General features: G+C 43.5%; 1 protein-coding gene across 1 annotated transcript; it reads right to left on the bottom strand.

The window, feature by feature from the left end:
- Positions 1 to 3254: 3254 nt before the first annotated feature.
- Positions 3255 to 7489, bottom strand: LOC115738271 (auxin response factor 22). Its single transcript, XM_030670856.2, has 5 exons — positions 6847 to 7489; positions 5501 to 6717; positions 3856 to 4745; positions 3626 to 3691; positions 3255 to 3359 (listed from the first exon to the last, which is right to left on the bottom strand). Exons 2-5 carry the CDS (start codon positions 6593 to 6595, stop codon positions 3278 to 3280), a joined length of 2133 nt encoding a protein of 710 aa, XP_030526716.1. The 5' UTR covers positions 6596 to 6717; positions 6847 to 7489; the 3' UTR covers positions 3255 to 3277.
- Positions 7490 to 15949: the final 8460 nt, after the last annotated feature.

The raw sequence follows: 15949 nt of genomic DNA, 5'->3' as shown, positions 1-15949 counted from the left end.
CCATGGGAATGGCTTCATTGGTTCACTAGCATACAATATTTTTTAATTGATGTTGGTGCTCGGTACTCGGTAGGACATGTTCCATGGACCCACTAGGAAACCGGACCAGACTAGACCAGCGGTTCGGATCTCAGATGAGTCCATGGAACAAACGGGTGGTTCATTATTTTCATTTTGCGGAACCGATCCCAGACGGGCGGTTCTAGGTTCTAGGGTGGGAACCACCTACCCTAGAACTGGTCACCCCTAGCGTATAATCATCCACAAAACAAACATATTATTGAAACCTTTGAAATGAGATTATCGGAGCCTTTCCCCACAAATCGCAATGTATCTTTTTCAAAAGGCTTAGTAAGTAGTACTAGATTGGAAAGCAAAAAAGGAAGTTTAGATGATTGACCCATTTGACAACTACTATATATCGAAATGAGTGTATTCCAAGCGGTAGCAATAATATCTCCTTTATTTTGAAAATGACGGATTGTGGATGTCCCAATCTTTGATGCAAAGTACTTTCATCAGCTTTCCTAAACCGGTTTGAAAATAGTACTTCTTTTGACGCCTTCAAGATATATAGATCACCTTCATGATTTCCAACCGTTAGAACATTCCCCATTCTCTTATCTTTTATCACAAAATCAATGGCAAAGAACTCAAAATTTAGAGGATAGTGAATTGTAAATTAGCTCATTAATCATAAATTCCTTTTCAAACAAGTAAAATATTTTTTAAGTCGATGCTCTCTAGTTCCATGATATGAGCATCACCAGTATGAAAAATTTTAAGTAAGTTGCCATTTCTAACCATAACACTATCTTCCTAATTTACAATCATACATTGAAGAGGTTACCTTCATCTTTGTTCATGTGATTTGAAGCTCCAATGTCAATGAACCACTCTGAAATTCTCACTATCTCCAACAGTAAGTGCAACAAATGCCTTTGGCACATCCGATTGGAGGAAATATTGATTAAATTGATAAAAGCAATCTGTCTCTGTTTGTTACATATTTGATAGGACACAACTTTGTCTGTTCCTTTCACAAGTTACTCGATCTTACTTTGAATAAATTGTGGCTTGTGACCTCGCGAATGCATAAAATTAGCCTGAGAATTTTTCATTCTTGAAACATTGTGAGAAAACCCTCTTCTATGCGAAGAAAAATGATTGTTGTTGGAATGTTGAAATTGCTTTCCCTTCTTGGTGATCTTAAAATTACTTCTCTGACCAAACAAAGCCATCCCGATGTCCCATGTTGAATTATAAGCGAAATTTTATTTGTCGGCGGACTCCCAAAGCTCTACATTTGCGAAATCAGATAAAGGAATATTGGCATTTGATGCTTCATCATGGAGGTCGTGAATAACTCATAACAAGTCCAAAACAAAGAGGCCTTATTTTTGCCTTCAAGGGGACATCCAAAAGCAAATAACTCATCGAAATATTTTCGAAAAGCACCTTATTAAGAGTTGAAAAATTATCTCCTTGACATTATTAAATTTCTAGAAAAATTGAGACTTCACATTCCTCAAATACCTTGGCAAAGCTAATCACAACAGAGTGGAAGTTTTCAAGTCCACTACTTGAGCAAGAACTTCTTTGGAGAGCGTCACTATGATCCATCCCCGTGGAAGGCGATCCGACCTTCTCCATTGCAAAAACTCTGGACTTATCATTTCCTCCGAGACTCTAGCTTCTTTTCCGAAAACAGAGGAGGTGACTATTGTAGGACTCGGTATATGGTACCCGCCTTCAATGAATCCCGCTAGATCTTGGCTTTCAATTAGTGCAAGCATTTGTGCTCTCCAACAAGAAAAGTTTGTTTGCATCGGTTTTAGTGACATAAAATTGCTAATGTTAAAAAAACGAGGGGTGTGGATACTTCAGCATGCCGGAGGAATTGGTGGCGCTTGTGATTGAGGATCAATTTCTTTCCTAGATATGCTCTCATGTGAGATTTTGGGAGACCACCACCAATTGTTCTAAAAATTTAAATGGTTAGATTAAGGCGTGGTTCTATCGGTAAAAGTCGAGCATTCTTTTGGAAATTGACTCGATAGATTCTACATATATTTCTTAGCCGTTGCCATTCAAGTCTATAAAGTGGTTTCAATGAATCTCCGATATTCTTTGAAATGCAAGATCTCAATTACTCTTATCAATTCCGTCAACCCTATAGGTTCTCTCTTTAGGGATGTTAATGTGCATATATTAACTTTTCACACACTAGATTAGTCTCTTCTCTTGAGTTCGGTCAGAATTACGTAACGTTCACATCGGAACCAAAAGATTAGCGAGGGATTACGGTTTCGATTTTCTCGCGACTTCATTAATCACAAAGACCTAGACTTAAGCTACAGATATAGCTATAGGCTTCATTGCCGTCATGCAATCTCTAATTCGTTCGTAAATCGATGTTAGGCGATAGTAACAATCGAAAAGCCAAGATTACGTCGACACTTTAGATTGGCTCTAATGAACTACTGCGATCCTAGTGAATAGGTAATCGACGATGATCGGCAACACATGGAATTCACCGAGTTCAAAAGCGAATGTACCAACCTCGACAGCCGCATTCAGACCCAGAAACTCCATTGATGGACACCATTATTCACGCCAGAATAGGCAAAGGTTGCGTCGTCCTAGAATAGGGGTTTGAGCCAACTTTTATGCGAGCTTTATGGTTAGAGAGAACTTTCAATAATGCTGCGAGCAAAGAGGCGTTTTCAGAAGGACAACCCTTTTCAGCTAAGTTCAGGGAAAAAGTTAAAAGTTGTGCAATCCGTACATTAATTGCACTCATTTTGTCCTTCTACCATGTGCAGCTTCAAGCCACATTGGAACTCCGACCCAAAAAAAATCAAAGTCACATTGGAACATTATTGCAAATTTTTTTTTTCCCAATAAGAAATGTGTCAGGTCTCATGAAATGTCTATTCTAAAAACTTAAACTATTAGAAGGAGGCGTGTAATATTTAATAGCTCTAACTGGTCGATCAAACTCTGCTAAATTTAAAATCTGTCGAACTGGGACGCTTCTATTTCTCGGGACACAGTATGAAGGACATGACCGCATGCCCTGCTCTTATTCCTAAATCGGATCGGTACACAAACCACCTTTGCAGAATCAGGGAAACACACGAACAACATCATCATCAAGATCCACCACATGTTCCTACATCATTACAAATAGGAATCGTTTTCACTGTCTTTGCATTATTGCGAGGCGCGAATGAAAAATCAGAGTGTTTTTCCTTGGGCTGCACGAACTCGTGGACTATGCATACGTGCTCAACGGACCTGCCTTAGTGGTCGAGTCGAATCCGTTCTCCGGGTTCCTCCTCCCTGTGAGCAATGTCCTGCAAACAGAAGTTCACGAGCTTCTCAATACATGAACGATGGGCTGCTTTCGATTTAAGAACCGAACTTAGGGCTTCAAATTCCACGTCTTTTCTACTTAAATCCCGACATAATCAGTTTCGCACAGTAGCACACTCTGGAGTTCATGCCAAAAAAATCTTATCTAAGGAGAAACATTGTCAATGAAACAGGGTCCAAGAGATACCTACAAGCAAAGGGAATCGGATAACCGGTCATCAAGGAAGATCAAATCATTCATTCTTACCTTCCAACGCCATGACTAGCCGAATCCATGAAGATGGTCAGTCTCTTCGCTGTTCTTGCAAAGTCGCTGCCAAGCAATGGAACCGGAAAAAAAAAAAAAAAAAAAGATTTCATCAATGAAAACTCAAGCTCTAGAGAAGCACCATCAACAATGTCACGGAATTGCAGATAGCAAGACTAAATCTTTCACTAAGATTGGACAGTATGGCCAAGTAAGTTTAATTACCGAACCTGAAAGGTTCATCTCCCGTCCGTTTGACGGTACCAGCGGTATCTCGGTAGAGAACATGGCTAGGCATCTCCGATCTCTCTAGTCCAAACATGTTACCAAGCTTCCTGTAAAGCTCCTCATATGAACTGAGAATCGAGAGATCGAGGGTCCTTCCCACATCCTCCGACTCCATAAAGACCTTGCAGTGACCCGTTTCTAGGTCAAGTTCAGAGGTTTCGAAGCCATGGCGCCACAGAAACCCGGCACCAGCCTGCTTGAGAGTTGACCCCACACCATCAGAGAGGAAATTCAGCTTGGCCGTGTTTCCATCTGTTGAACCTTTGCCACTGACAACTTCGGAGATAACATCATCACCAGAGCGACCGTGTGAAATCTGCTGCTCCGTGAGTATAGGTTGTCCGAAGAGCAGGAACTTATGCTTCTTCTCGTCACCAGATTTCTCTGACCTCTGACTACAGTTCCCCATTGTAAGCAAGCATGACAAACTTTCACTCCCCTGCATGTTGTCTTTCATGATGCTGTTGGAACTTCTAGAATGTGGATCGAAACGATGTAAATTGGACGACAGTAACCCTAACCGCAATCTGTTGTTAAGGTGATGATCGGTTAAGGGTATTCCAAATTGAGCTTGCCTGGCTCCCTGTATGCATGCAGGAGCATTATCAGATAGACAACACAAGAGGCCTGTGGGCCTGTGGAGATTGCCTGAGAACGAGGGGACAAGGAAGTTCCCGTCGAATGGAAAATCCGGGTAATGCGGCAGGCGCAACTTCTTCCTCGGTGGAGAGAAGGGCGACATGTGGATAGCCGGGATGTTCGATACCAATTCGACCAGCCACGGGCTGACACGCTTGACATTTTGTAGCAAGTCCGGTTCATCCCAAGTCACCTGCAATGGTACTCCGACCGAATGAGTTTAAAAGAGCCAGCATGGGCTGGAAGACATAAGTGCCCGAAGCTGATCAAAACCGAAAAGGGATAAACTATTGCACCTACTGCTTAATGCTGTCAATCAATTGCCACCACATGCTCATACTACTCCAAATTCTTTTTTTCAAAACATGCATCTTCGTTTCGGTATAAAAAATAAATGCCTCTAACAACTTCAGCATTTTTACCTCAAAACGATTCCGAGCATTAATTTTCTCGGTGAATCCAGAGCAAGGATACTATCGAATCTTTGACACTGAATAAGGGGGCAAGAGCTATACTATCGAATCTTTGACACTGAATAAGGGGGCAAGAGCTTCCAGACTCCCCATTGACAGTAGCAAAATTTATCATGTCAAACTCTCGTCCTCATCGACAAGCAAACTAGCCCAAGACCAATGAAGGGACACGCCATCTAAGATGCGGACTAAGCCATATATATAATGGCATTCGCGGGAAACAGTAGTCGACGCACAAAATGTGCCAGCTTTCTAGATACATGTCCAGAATATTATAGTCTCTAAATGCGAAAATACGCCATAAACACTTAGGTGATACAAGTCCAACGCAGAAAAACAACATTCTGTACTGTATTCATTCTTGGACTCTCAATCCGTGACTATCATACTCGTTTGGAAATACGTAAATACTATGAAATGCATGTCAACTATGATCAAGATCATTAGTCGTAGAGAGGTCGCAGAACTGCGTTACCTGAAGGAGCCGCCATAGCGAATTCGGCCAGCGGATGGGATCCGCGACCTGAACAGAGGAAATGGTCCCCATGAACCAACTTATCCGCGAAGAGTCTTCTGTCTCGAAAGCCATCTTAAACCTCATCCCCGAACACCACTGTATCCTCATCGCCGCCTTCACTGACGACGCCTTGACGCAAAACTCTGGCGTGCTTGCCCTTGGGTAGTACACCACCTCGAACGGCTGCCGATTTGCAGCCAGAGCGGCCGCCTCGATCACTGACTCGGGCCTCTCTTTTCCCTTCCCTCCTCTAAAACCACCGTCAAAACCCGCATTGGATGTGTTCCGCATCAGTTTGCTCTCTTCCTCCCTCAGCAGCATCGAGAACCCACCAAACTGCTGAACACAACTCCCACCCCCACCGGAACTCCATGCAGACGGAGATTCCCCTCCGATTCCTCTCTTGGCGCGCCGAATCCCGACGCAGAGATCTCCACTCTCAGTCCTAAGGAACACAATCGAGTCGCCAGCGACGAGCTTCTTCTGGTTCACGAAAGTGCTCCATCCAGTGGTCAGCAAGTGCCGTCGAGGAGTCCCCCTGTAGATATGCCGGAACTTCCACGTCTCGCCGTGCACATCCTTCGCGATGACGTTCTGAACCGGAGGATCAGCCGAGTAGTCAAGCCTTGGGAAAATCGTCTCAGCACAGTACCGTGGCACGGAAAAGCCGCCGCCATTGTTGGCGTCGGATTGAGTCAGCGTTTTAGCAAAGGAGGCCGGCTTCTCAGGGTTGTCGGATCCGGTTGCCGCCTCCAAGGCCCTTTCGTCCTCGAAATCGAGCTCGGTGTTGGGCAGAGGGACGAGGCTGAGCTTGGCGAAGACCTCGTCCGACTCGGGGTCGGCCAAGAACTTGACGGAGGACACGCGGCAGAGGACGAGGGGCGGGACGCCGGAGCAGCCGGCGAAATCGACAGCAGAGGAAGCGTGCTCAGCATGGCCCTGAGGGAAGTAGAAGACTCTGGAGTTCACTGGAGGCATTTGGACCATCCCTCCCGCGCACGCGTGCCAAAGCTGCGGATCCAAGCTCCTCTCTGCTTCCTTCAATACCGTCATTTCTTGCTTTTCACTCGCAGAGCTGGGGTTTCTTGCAATTTTCTTCCGTTCTTTACACTTTTCGTGACAGCGAGATTGAGAACAAGGATCAAGGTCGATTTGTAGAAGGAAATACTCACAACCTGAGAAATTTGAGGTTTAAAACATGAACCCATGTGAAATCAGAACGCAAGAGAAGTGGAAAAATGAGAGCTTTTCTCACGCTGAATTGCACGACGTCACAAGAGCAAACAAGAAGAATTTGTCCATACCTCAAGACTCGTGCAGGGCCACAGAAAATCATCAAAGAAATCGGATACGAAGCGTCCCGGAGGTTCTCTCTTGAATCATAAGCCGAAGAAAGAAGAACCGGGGCGTCTTCTTGTGGTGCATGAGGGGGGCAAAACCACTCCTTTTTTTTTTTTTTTCCTGAGAGGCAAACAGTGGAGCAGAGAACAGATTCAAGGCCACAGAGAACCTCAAAAGGCACAAAGATGGTATTTTTATGGCTGGAAATAGGGTAAAACTTGCTTCTCCCACTCAGAAAACCAAAACTTTCTGCAAGTCCACTGCGCCCGTGACAAGTCACAGGCTCAGAGAGAGAGAGAGAGAGAGAGAGAGAGAGAGTTAATGGGCGATCAGAGCGCAGCAGCTGCTGCTGCGAACTTCAGTAGCGAAATACAAAAACCCCATCTGATGCAGAGGAGATAAACAGAGGGCTTTGGTTTGGTCTGCATCTGGTTTGATACTTTCTGGCAGACATCGCTAAACTCCAAAAGAAACCAACACCCGCCATTTAATAAAACTCGACTTCTCTTCTCTCTTCCCCCCTTACCTGCCTTTTGTTGGGTTCCCTTCTTTCTCTCTCTCTCTCTCTCTCTCTCTCTATCTCCTCTTTCTCTCAGATCTTCATGAATGAATAAATGAATGAATGGAAGGAGTAGTAGCCACTTTCGTCTTCTTCCTTCTCTCTCTCTCTCTCGCTTTCTCTCGAACAGGAACCGAACAAACAGAGAGGTCCTCTATCGAAAGCCAAGAAGACAATTATTAGTTTATTAACCCCGGAGAATTTATTGCTTCCTTTCATCTCCAACTGATATTTTATTACGCCACCGGATGATCCAACGAGACGAGAAGATGCCGCCACTATCGCGAGTTTTTCCCTCTTTCCCGTATGGAGAGAAGAGGAAAGGGTGGGGGTCGGTCTGTTAATCAGAGCAGCATGAAAATGGTAAAATGGAGGAGGCAAAGGAACAGGACAAGGGACGAAACCAGGGTTAAAACGTTGCCCCTTTTGTCTTTGAGTCCTAACTGTGGTCGACCACACCCCCTCCCGTTCCATAGATTTTAAAATTGGAACCGAATTGATTCAGATCGAATCGGACCGGCCTAGAATTGAACTTAAATCGGGATAAATGCATTTTTAAAAGTGTAATTAAATCCTAAAACTCTAAAATATATATAATCAAATCTTAAAACCTGTCAAATTGGAGTAATCAAGTCTTTCCGTTAACTCCGTCCATTTTCATTAATGGAAAAATGCTGACGTAGCCTTTTTATTATTTTTTTCTCTCCTATGTGACGATGATGTGGCTAAAATAAGGTCATGTAATCCAAAACCGCTTTTTAATACGAAATTCATTTAAGTTATATTGAAAATACGCAAATTAAAAAAAAATACAAAAGAAAAAAAAAATAGAGAGAAGATGCATGAGAGGGCCGCCGCTGCCGTCGATCCACCATCGCCGGGAAGTGCCGACGACAGTGGGGGAACGGGCCAACGAGGACAGATTTGGATAGTCTTCTGCGGTCTTTTGAGAACCTTCCTCCAAGCTTGCCCTACAATCACATCGAGGTAATCAAGTAACGAACAAAATTGACACAAACGTGAAGACATGACTGACATAAACTATCGAGTTTAAATTATACGTAATTTTTAATTACGACGTCGTCGGTTTCGCATTCTTACCAAAGACGCAAGAAAAGTCACTTTCATAACCAACGTGGAGGCTTTAGTTTCCATTCAAACTTTCATCAAACATGTCATGAGACAATCACGTGCTTTCCCCTCCATAAAATTTGAGTGATCCAACGTCCGTACATTAGCTGTGATAAAAAAAAAAAAAATTGCATTTCGGGTAATTTTTCGTCGAAATAAAGTTGCTATATACTTCATTGGAAATTAGATTTCCGTGATCATGAAAATTTCTCGAGCTCCGTTTGTTTTGTGAAAAAGTAAATGATTAGCAAAAAGTTTATTTTTAAAATGATATCTTGTATCGTTTACAAAAAATTGAACAAATGAAAAAATGTTTCTTTCGCCCACAAAATTGCTTAGATCTAAATTATTATCGATTATTTCAAGCGATACAAGCGATCATTTCGGGAAAGTATTTTTCAGATTTTTTTTTTTTTTTGCGAAATAAAAAGAGCTTTTTCTAGAATGAGTAACTTCGCTAACCCCGATTAAGCATTAGTTTGTTTGATGTAGATAATCGACGTGCATAGCATGCCTAGGCCGGAACGGGATAGCCATAGTCTCGAGGAAAAATACCGGAGGAAATTTTCAGACAACTTAAGTCGCCAAAAAAATTGGAAAATTCAATACCAGTGTTTCAAACACTTGGTGAGAAAAAGAGAGAGAGAATGAAAGAAATTTACAATCCTTCATGCCCTATTTTCTCCATGTAGAAATGTAATTAACTTGCAAAAAATTAAAAATCTCTTGCTAAGAGTATTTTCAACCTAGGCATCGAAAAACAAGCAAATTATCGCTCGACCCTAAACTTATTGGACGAGATGCAGCTAATTGTCGGTCTCAAACTTACGAATTTTGCTTGTACAATCCTAAACGTTCGCGTGCGGGGCTTCCGGCGCAATCCTCCCGCCAATTGCCGCCGGAAATCGTTAAGGTGGCGGCGACGGCGGTCCATGCGGGACGTCATCTCGAGTAAAACACCGCATCACCGACCTCCAACAGCAACTGTTCGGAAGGATTCCCGTTGGAATTTAATGCAGACATTTAAAAAAATTATGTTGATAAGATTGAAAAATTTAGGACTGATTCGGTAATTATTCCTCCTCAAAAATCCAATCGCGAGATTTTTTTTTCTTTTTCTTTTTCATTATTTTATTGGCTACCAAAAAAAGAGAAAAAAAGAAAATAGGATAGGGGGTGTGTGCAGAAATGGGGTCAATGGGCCAGACAACATTAATGGGGGCATTGAAAGCAACTGTAAGGTCGGGTCTTTAAATTAACTGGAAGTTTGTCGCAGATGAGCCCTGCCCTGCCCTGTCCTGCTGTCCTCAGCATAATACGCCTGAGTCCTCTTCACTTTTAGGCTCCGCAACTTCTTCAAATTTGATCTTTTTCCCACTTTACCTTTTTTTTTTTTTCCGAAGTTTTCCTCGTTTAATGAACTATCCCTTAAATTGATGAAGATTTTTTTTACCAATACCACCAGATAAGTCTCCCGAGACGTGATCGCCGAGAGTCGAACATAGGACCTCATCGGTTTAATTATCTAAAGCTCGGACATCTCACCAACTCGTCCGACACCTCATTGGCAATCTCAATTTACTTTTGCTCCCTTCATAAATCATAACCACAAGACTAAATAAGTAAATAAATAAAAACCAATTAAAGATTTTGATTTGGCTCCCAATTACTAATTTTCTTTTTTTGGCCTATAGAGGATGAACATTGATGCAGAAAGCAAGGACCTTCTTGGTTTGGAAGGAAGCTGACCGATTCTCAAGCCATGTAATTTCTCCGCACGGCGTGTCTCGAGCGTCATCGTCCGATCCACGTGCATCCTAGAAAAGAAAAAACCTTACCAAACGCGCATCGAGAAAAGCACGTCGGATGCTCAGCATTGACGACGCCAGACACTAGAAAATCGCCGCATTCGAAATCACCAAACTCCCTTCTGTCGCGTTGCTCGACAATGTCAATGGCCTCGGCCATCTATGTCTATATAGAGCCTGCTCGGTATCGGAGGGGGGAAAAACTCAATTTCCGCGGCCCTAAAAAGGGTCGATGCGTCTATGAGTGCGGGATTTTTCTTAACCGGTTGCTTGACAAGTACGTGTGCGGTAGGAAGTCTCTATGACTAGTATTTTGCCGAAGAGATATAAGAGTCTAAAAGATGAACATTAATGTCGACCGGGTGGAAAAACAGCATCAAAGAACAAATTGCTGCCCCGAAGCATTGCAACGGGGCCAAGTCAGACACGCCATTCATTACGATAGGTTCGGAAGAAAGGAGGAAAAGCCAATCAAGAAAAGAGCAAATTAATTGGGGAATTGCACCTTTAATTGCAATTATGGTTTCTGCCATATGGAAGGGAAGGGAAGGGAAGGGAAGGGAAGGAAGGTTGGTGGAGGGCCACAAACCCGGAACCGAATCCCCTACCATAAAGATATGAGTGACATCGAGGGATCCGGGCCGTTTATTTCAAAATGGATGGCCCGGATTCATCCACGTCACCTTTTAAAATGAGGGAAAAATTTTTTGATGGGAAATTTTAAGATTTTTAAAAAAGTGATGCGGATCAATTTGGGCGATTCATTTTTTATTTGGACAGCCCGGATCTATCATATCACCCTACCCTACTTTTCTTGAAAAAAAAAAAAATCAATTTTGCGAGTTATAAATGTCCAACTTTTAGACATCCTACTCTGCTTTGCTATCGTCTCCTCGAAGGAAAAAATTGCCATGTTCTTTTTTGTTTAAAAAAACTTTAGGAAACTTGCATTCACGTCGACAACAAAATTCTTGTTCATATGTAATTTTTTTGGGACAGGTGAAAAAGGGTGAGGAGGGGCAACCGGTATCGACGGCCTGCCCCCCTCTCCGACGCGTATCGTAAAAGCGGTACATTCGTCTCGGGATGTATGGTCGAAATCAAAACTATAGTTGGCACTACTTGAAATCCTGGGCCTTGCTTAGTAGCACTTCTTGAATTTATAGCATACTTCGTGTTTTCGGAAAACATAATCAGAAAAAAAAAAAAATCATTTTCGAGAATAGAAACGTTACCAAACAAACCTTTAGAATTTAGAACCGACGATTCATCGACGTGTCGATAATCTGTCGCTCTCTCCATATGAACATAGAGCCTCAAATTTCATCATTTTTTTTTTTTGGGTCTCCACCTTACAAACAGTGTTCTGACCCCAAAAAAAAAAAAAAAAAAAGAAGACTTAAAACACAGTGGCGAAATCGGATTTAACCTTTTTACAGCACACGACCCTTCAAGGCGACACAGACGAGTGGGCCCCCTTCTTGTCAGTTTCAAGAAAATAAAAAAAAATTGAAAATGACGAAAATAAAAAGAAGGATGCTGACGTCGCGCTGCTGTTCATCTGTCCTACCCCCCACCCCTAACATCACTGCAAACCTACTCTCTCTCTCTCTCTCTCTATTCATATAATGCAGACCAAGTTCGACAGAATATGCATCCGCTTTCATTGATTCATGGCCGTGGCCAAAAAGTGAAACGAACCAACTCCGTACGTTTGCTCGAATATTAGCTTTAGAAAAACTCCTACGGACGATTGCAAATGTTAAAGTTGTTGTTGGTGTCGCTGTCCTACGTCGATTGCGAATGAATTTTGCATGCTCTTTATATTCATACGATCTGTCTCTATTTATAAATTTAGACTTTTGAGTTTGACATTTTAATACGGTATCAGAGTCAATACTATTTTTTTGAACTCGGATTGATATAATTAAATATGTCAGAATTGAATAGGGAAAAATACCATGGATTGAGTACTTTTTTTATAAAAAAAAAAATCGGACGACAAGAACCTCAAACCCCTCCCCGATTCCCAAACAGCGCCATCGCTCCTTCGGCCGGGGGAACCGACATGAGCAGCGGGGCCCGTCCTACGGTGTCCACTCGTCAGCATCACAATGGGGGAGGCGGGGCCCACTCTTACTGGCCTCGGGAATCTGTATCGTCATGTCCACAACTCTAGCGGCCCCGAAGGCGCTTCACGACATGCTGACCCGGCGCCGACTCGGCTGGCTCACTCGCCACTCGCTACTCGCGGGTCACCGGCGACTCCCACTCCTACGAACTCTGTGCAACCCTTAGCGATTTGCCCGATCGCGTTAACAAAGTACGGTGAGAGAGCACTCGCTTGCGTGGCTCGACTTGGTTTTTCGTTCGAATCCCGATGCGTTTATTGTTCTCGGGACGAATTATGTCAAGCGACATTGTCAAAAACGTCGAAGAGATCGGCTCTCGTATGAATAATTTCGGATGTACTCAAACCGTGTTACGATCGACACGAGTAAAACATCAACTTTGTTTTGACTTTCGTAGACCAATTAGAAAGTTCGATTTCTGTATGTAAAGTGTCTATTTGTGGCTATACGAATGATCTAACCAATGCCCAGATCACGACTACGTTTGGCTTAAGTGCCCTTAGTAACATCTCCTGTAAAGGAGGTTCGGCTATAATTGCCCTCCGCCACTATGCCAGATGCAACCACAAGTCACCATATGGCTCGAGTACCACCACCGATCGAGTGTTATATTGTAAATCTATTCTATCCTTTTTCATATTCTTATTTGCAATTTATCGTATCTCGCAAGCAATCGGTATTCGCTTGCGATCGATCGCTCTCTTATAGACTTGATCATGGGCTCTGTGGACTTCGGGCCTATACAAGTGCTTATGTCTACATCAATGCGGGAGCATCGAATTCTATCGGTCAACTCTCAAGCTCAATCGAAGCCTCTTCGATCGATCTCCTTACAATTTGTACTCCTGCAAGTAAAGAAGTTATTTGTTTATTTGAATTCCAAAGATGTAATGCTGTATGTAACCATTGATTGCGGGCTATAAATACCACATTATACTCTTTGTAAAGCCCTCTCAATCAATCAAAGAACTCACAAATTTATTTTTTATATTTTCTTTTCCACAATTTGAATATGCTTCAATTCCTGTACTTTCGTCGTAGGTTCAAGCATCTTCGTCATGTATTAGATCCCGACGTTCAATTTTTATCACCACACCGTATCGTCAATTAAATTTCGACGAAGCTTTTACGTCATCGGGTTTCATCATTGATTGGAGAACCGCCATTAGGAAGTTATCGAGTTAGTGGACAACACAGCTTCATGTAGACTGCCATTAGCAAGTTGCCTGTCTATTTGAATTCCAAAGTTGTAACGCTGTATGTAACCACCGATTGTGGGCTGTAAATATCACATCGTACTCTCTGCAAAGCTCTCTCAATCAATCAGAGAACTCGACCTCGACATTATCACCAACACGTTAATGCGCATCGGTTCGTTGATCTAGCTCGTGTCTAAAATCGCCATGGAACCCACCTTAAATCTTAATAAAAATGGAAGAACGAAGGAAGGTATCCCATCTAGCATCCAATTCCGGCCAACCAAACCGGCAATTCTATCATTGACTCTCAAATTTCCCTTTCCTATTTAAGGCTTCTTGACCCGACACGCCCGAACGTTACACGTGCCGATGCTTCCTCATCAACTTTTGGGTGGTCTCTTTCCTGTACCTAAGAATGTCGGACCCAACTTCACTTCCATCATCATCATCATCATCATTATCTTCTTTCTTCTTTTCTCTGCCGCGCTCTTCAATGAAGATAAAAACGTTGCACCTCGCAGATTCTTGATTTACCGCCCAACCCAACCGGCCCACAGTCTTAAAGTTGCGCATTTGTGGTGTCCTAACGGCACTTTCTTAGCCCAGAGTTCCTTACAGGTAAGGAGAGGGACCGACCCCTGCTCTCCCCTGTTTTCTTGTTTTGGAGGATCAGGAGGAGGTTTTTGGCTTTTTAATGAACTGTTTTACGATCCCTAGAATGGTCAGCCTCCACCTGTTCTGCAACTAGTTGGTGCGTGCCAGGAAAGCTGTCAGAGATTTGTTGTGTGTGGGGGACAAGCTTCGAAAGACGGCCTCCTTTTCAAGTGCAACTAGAAAATGTTTGAACTTCTCCCTTGAAGAAGAAGAGAGCATGTTGTGTTTTTCTCTTGTTTTCCCTTCCTTTGTTGGGTCGTATGGCTCGTTACTGTGCACCATTAAAAGAAGAAGGAGAAGAAGATGGGGAAGCTAGAAAATTAGGTGAAGATGGGACGATTGAAGGCAAGAGGAGAGTCCTCATTGTAATTGATCATTAAAAAAAGATGTGACGCGAGCTTTTCTTTGTAGTTAGGGATGGGCACAGGGACGCGGCAGGCCTCGATCCGACCGGGGCGGTCTTCCCCTCGCGAAAACTAGTTGGCGGGGGATTTGGTCGCTCGCTTCTTTTGCATACTGTGAAGCATCCCGTTTCGCTTGCTGTTGTGCCCGGCCCATAAGAATGGACTTTGCTCAACCCCTTTTCGATCGTTTGATCGCCTGGGATTCTCTCAAGCTGCAACTCACGATTTGACCCGTTCATCTCTCGCCCTTAATAATTAGCATTCCGTATAAAACTCACGCATCATGATTAGGTGCTCCGGGCAATAGCACTTAACAATGCGATCGTTAGCGTGTCATGTTCACAGGTCAATCGATCACCGATGCACAATGTACGCCGAATTTTTTAGTCCTGAACCCCCGAGATCGACATAGCTGGTCGGAACGTCAAGGAGTTCCCAGCTCATCAATCGAAGGCTATCCCGGTTCGGCTCTCACTGGTCACGTGCAAACCGGTCCGGAGTTAAAAAAAAAGGGGCCAGGTCACGCGCGCAAGTCGAAAACCAGAGTTTTATTCGGTCTGCGGAGGCGGCACGGCGTTCCACCCGGCCTCCAACGAATTGCCACCATCGACGTCCCGAGCAAACACAAACGCTTCGGGGATTAGCACTTTAAAATCTGTTTCCCGGTCTATTTTTCAAATCTGTGCACGTGAAGGAGCAAGAGGCCTGTTCCTTTGCATGGTCCCCGTGATTTGGACCCCCACGTTCTCTCCATTAATGTTTCCGAGAGAGAAACAAAATAAACGTGAGCCCCGCACGTCGGACGAGGCGGCCGTGGCCCCGATCAGATGGCCGCGGCCGGCGGTCTCGGTCTTCCTCCTTGTGCTCTGCTCTGTCGTCGGACATTGCATCATCCTCGTCGCCGTGCTTTGTGGTCAACGATGGGGCTTCTTGGGATTCCTCCGTGGTGTTCTCTCCTCATTTTCTGCACCATGGCTCCCAATTTTTATTTTTTTTTAAATTCCCCTACTAGACCATTTATTTTTTCCTCTTTTCGGGAACCAAGGGCACAAGTAATGAAATCTGGACCCGAAATCTATGGAGCACCATGAACCGTTTTGATTGAGCAGATGATTCCGGTACAAAGCAGTTTGCACACGTTTGATAAAATTTGAATGGATGATGTTAATCCATCGATGC

Source organism: Rhodamnia argentea, chromosome 8 (genome assembly GCF_020921035.1).
Source record: "Rhodamnia argentea isolate NSW1041297 chromosome 8, ASM2092103v1, whole genome shotgun sequence".
Lineage (NCBI taxonomy): Eukaryota > Viridiplantae > Streptophyta > Magnoliopsida > Myrtales > Myrtaceae > Rhodamnia > Rhodamnia argentea.
The sequence above is the reverse complement of the archived record's forward strand: the minus strand, read 5'-3'. Positions and strand labels throughout refer to the sequence as shown.

What these genes read in the sequence shown, in the direction of transcription:
- LOC115738271 (XM_030670856.2), bottom strand. Translation starts at nt 6,595, where the DNA reads ATGACGGTATTGAAGGAAGCAGAGAGGAGCTTGGATCCGCAGCTTTGG. An exon ending in CGCTATGGCGGCTCCTTCAG is followed by an intron (nt 4,746 to 5,500) that starts GTAACGCAGTTC and finishes GTACCATTGCAG; the next exon opens with GTGACTTGGGATGAACCGGA. An exon ending in GCTAGTCATGGCGTTGGAAG is followed by an intron (nt 3,360 to 3,625) that starts GTAAGAATGAAT and finishes TTCTGTTTGCAG; the next exon opens with GACATTGCTCACAGGGAGGA.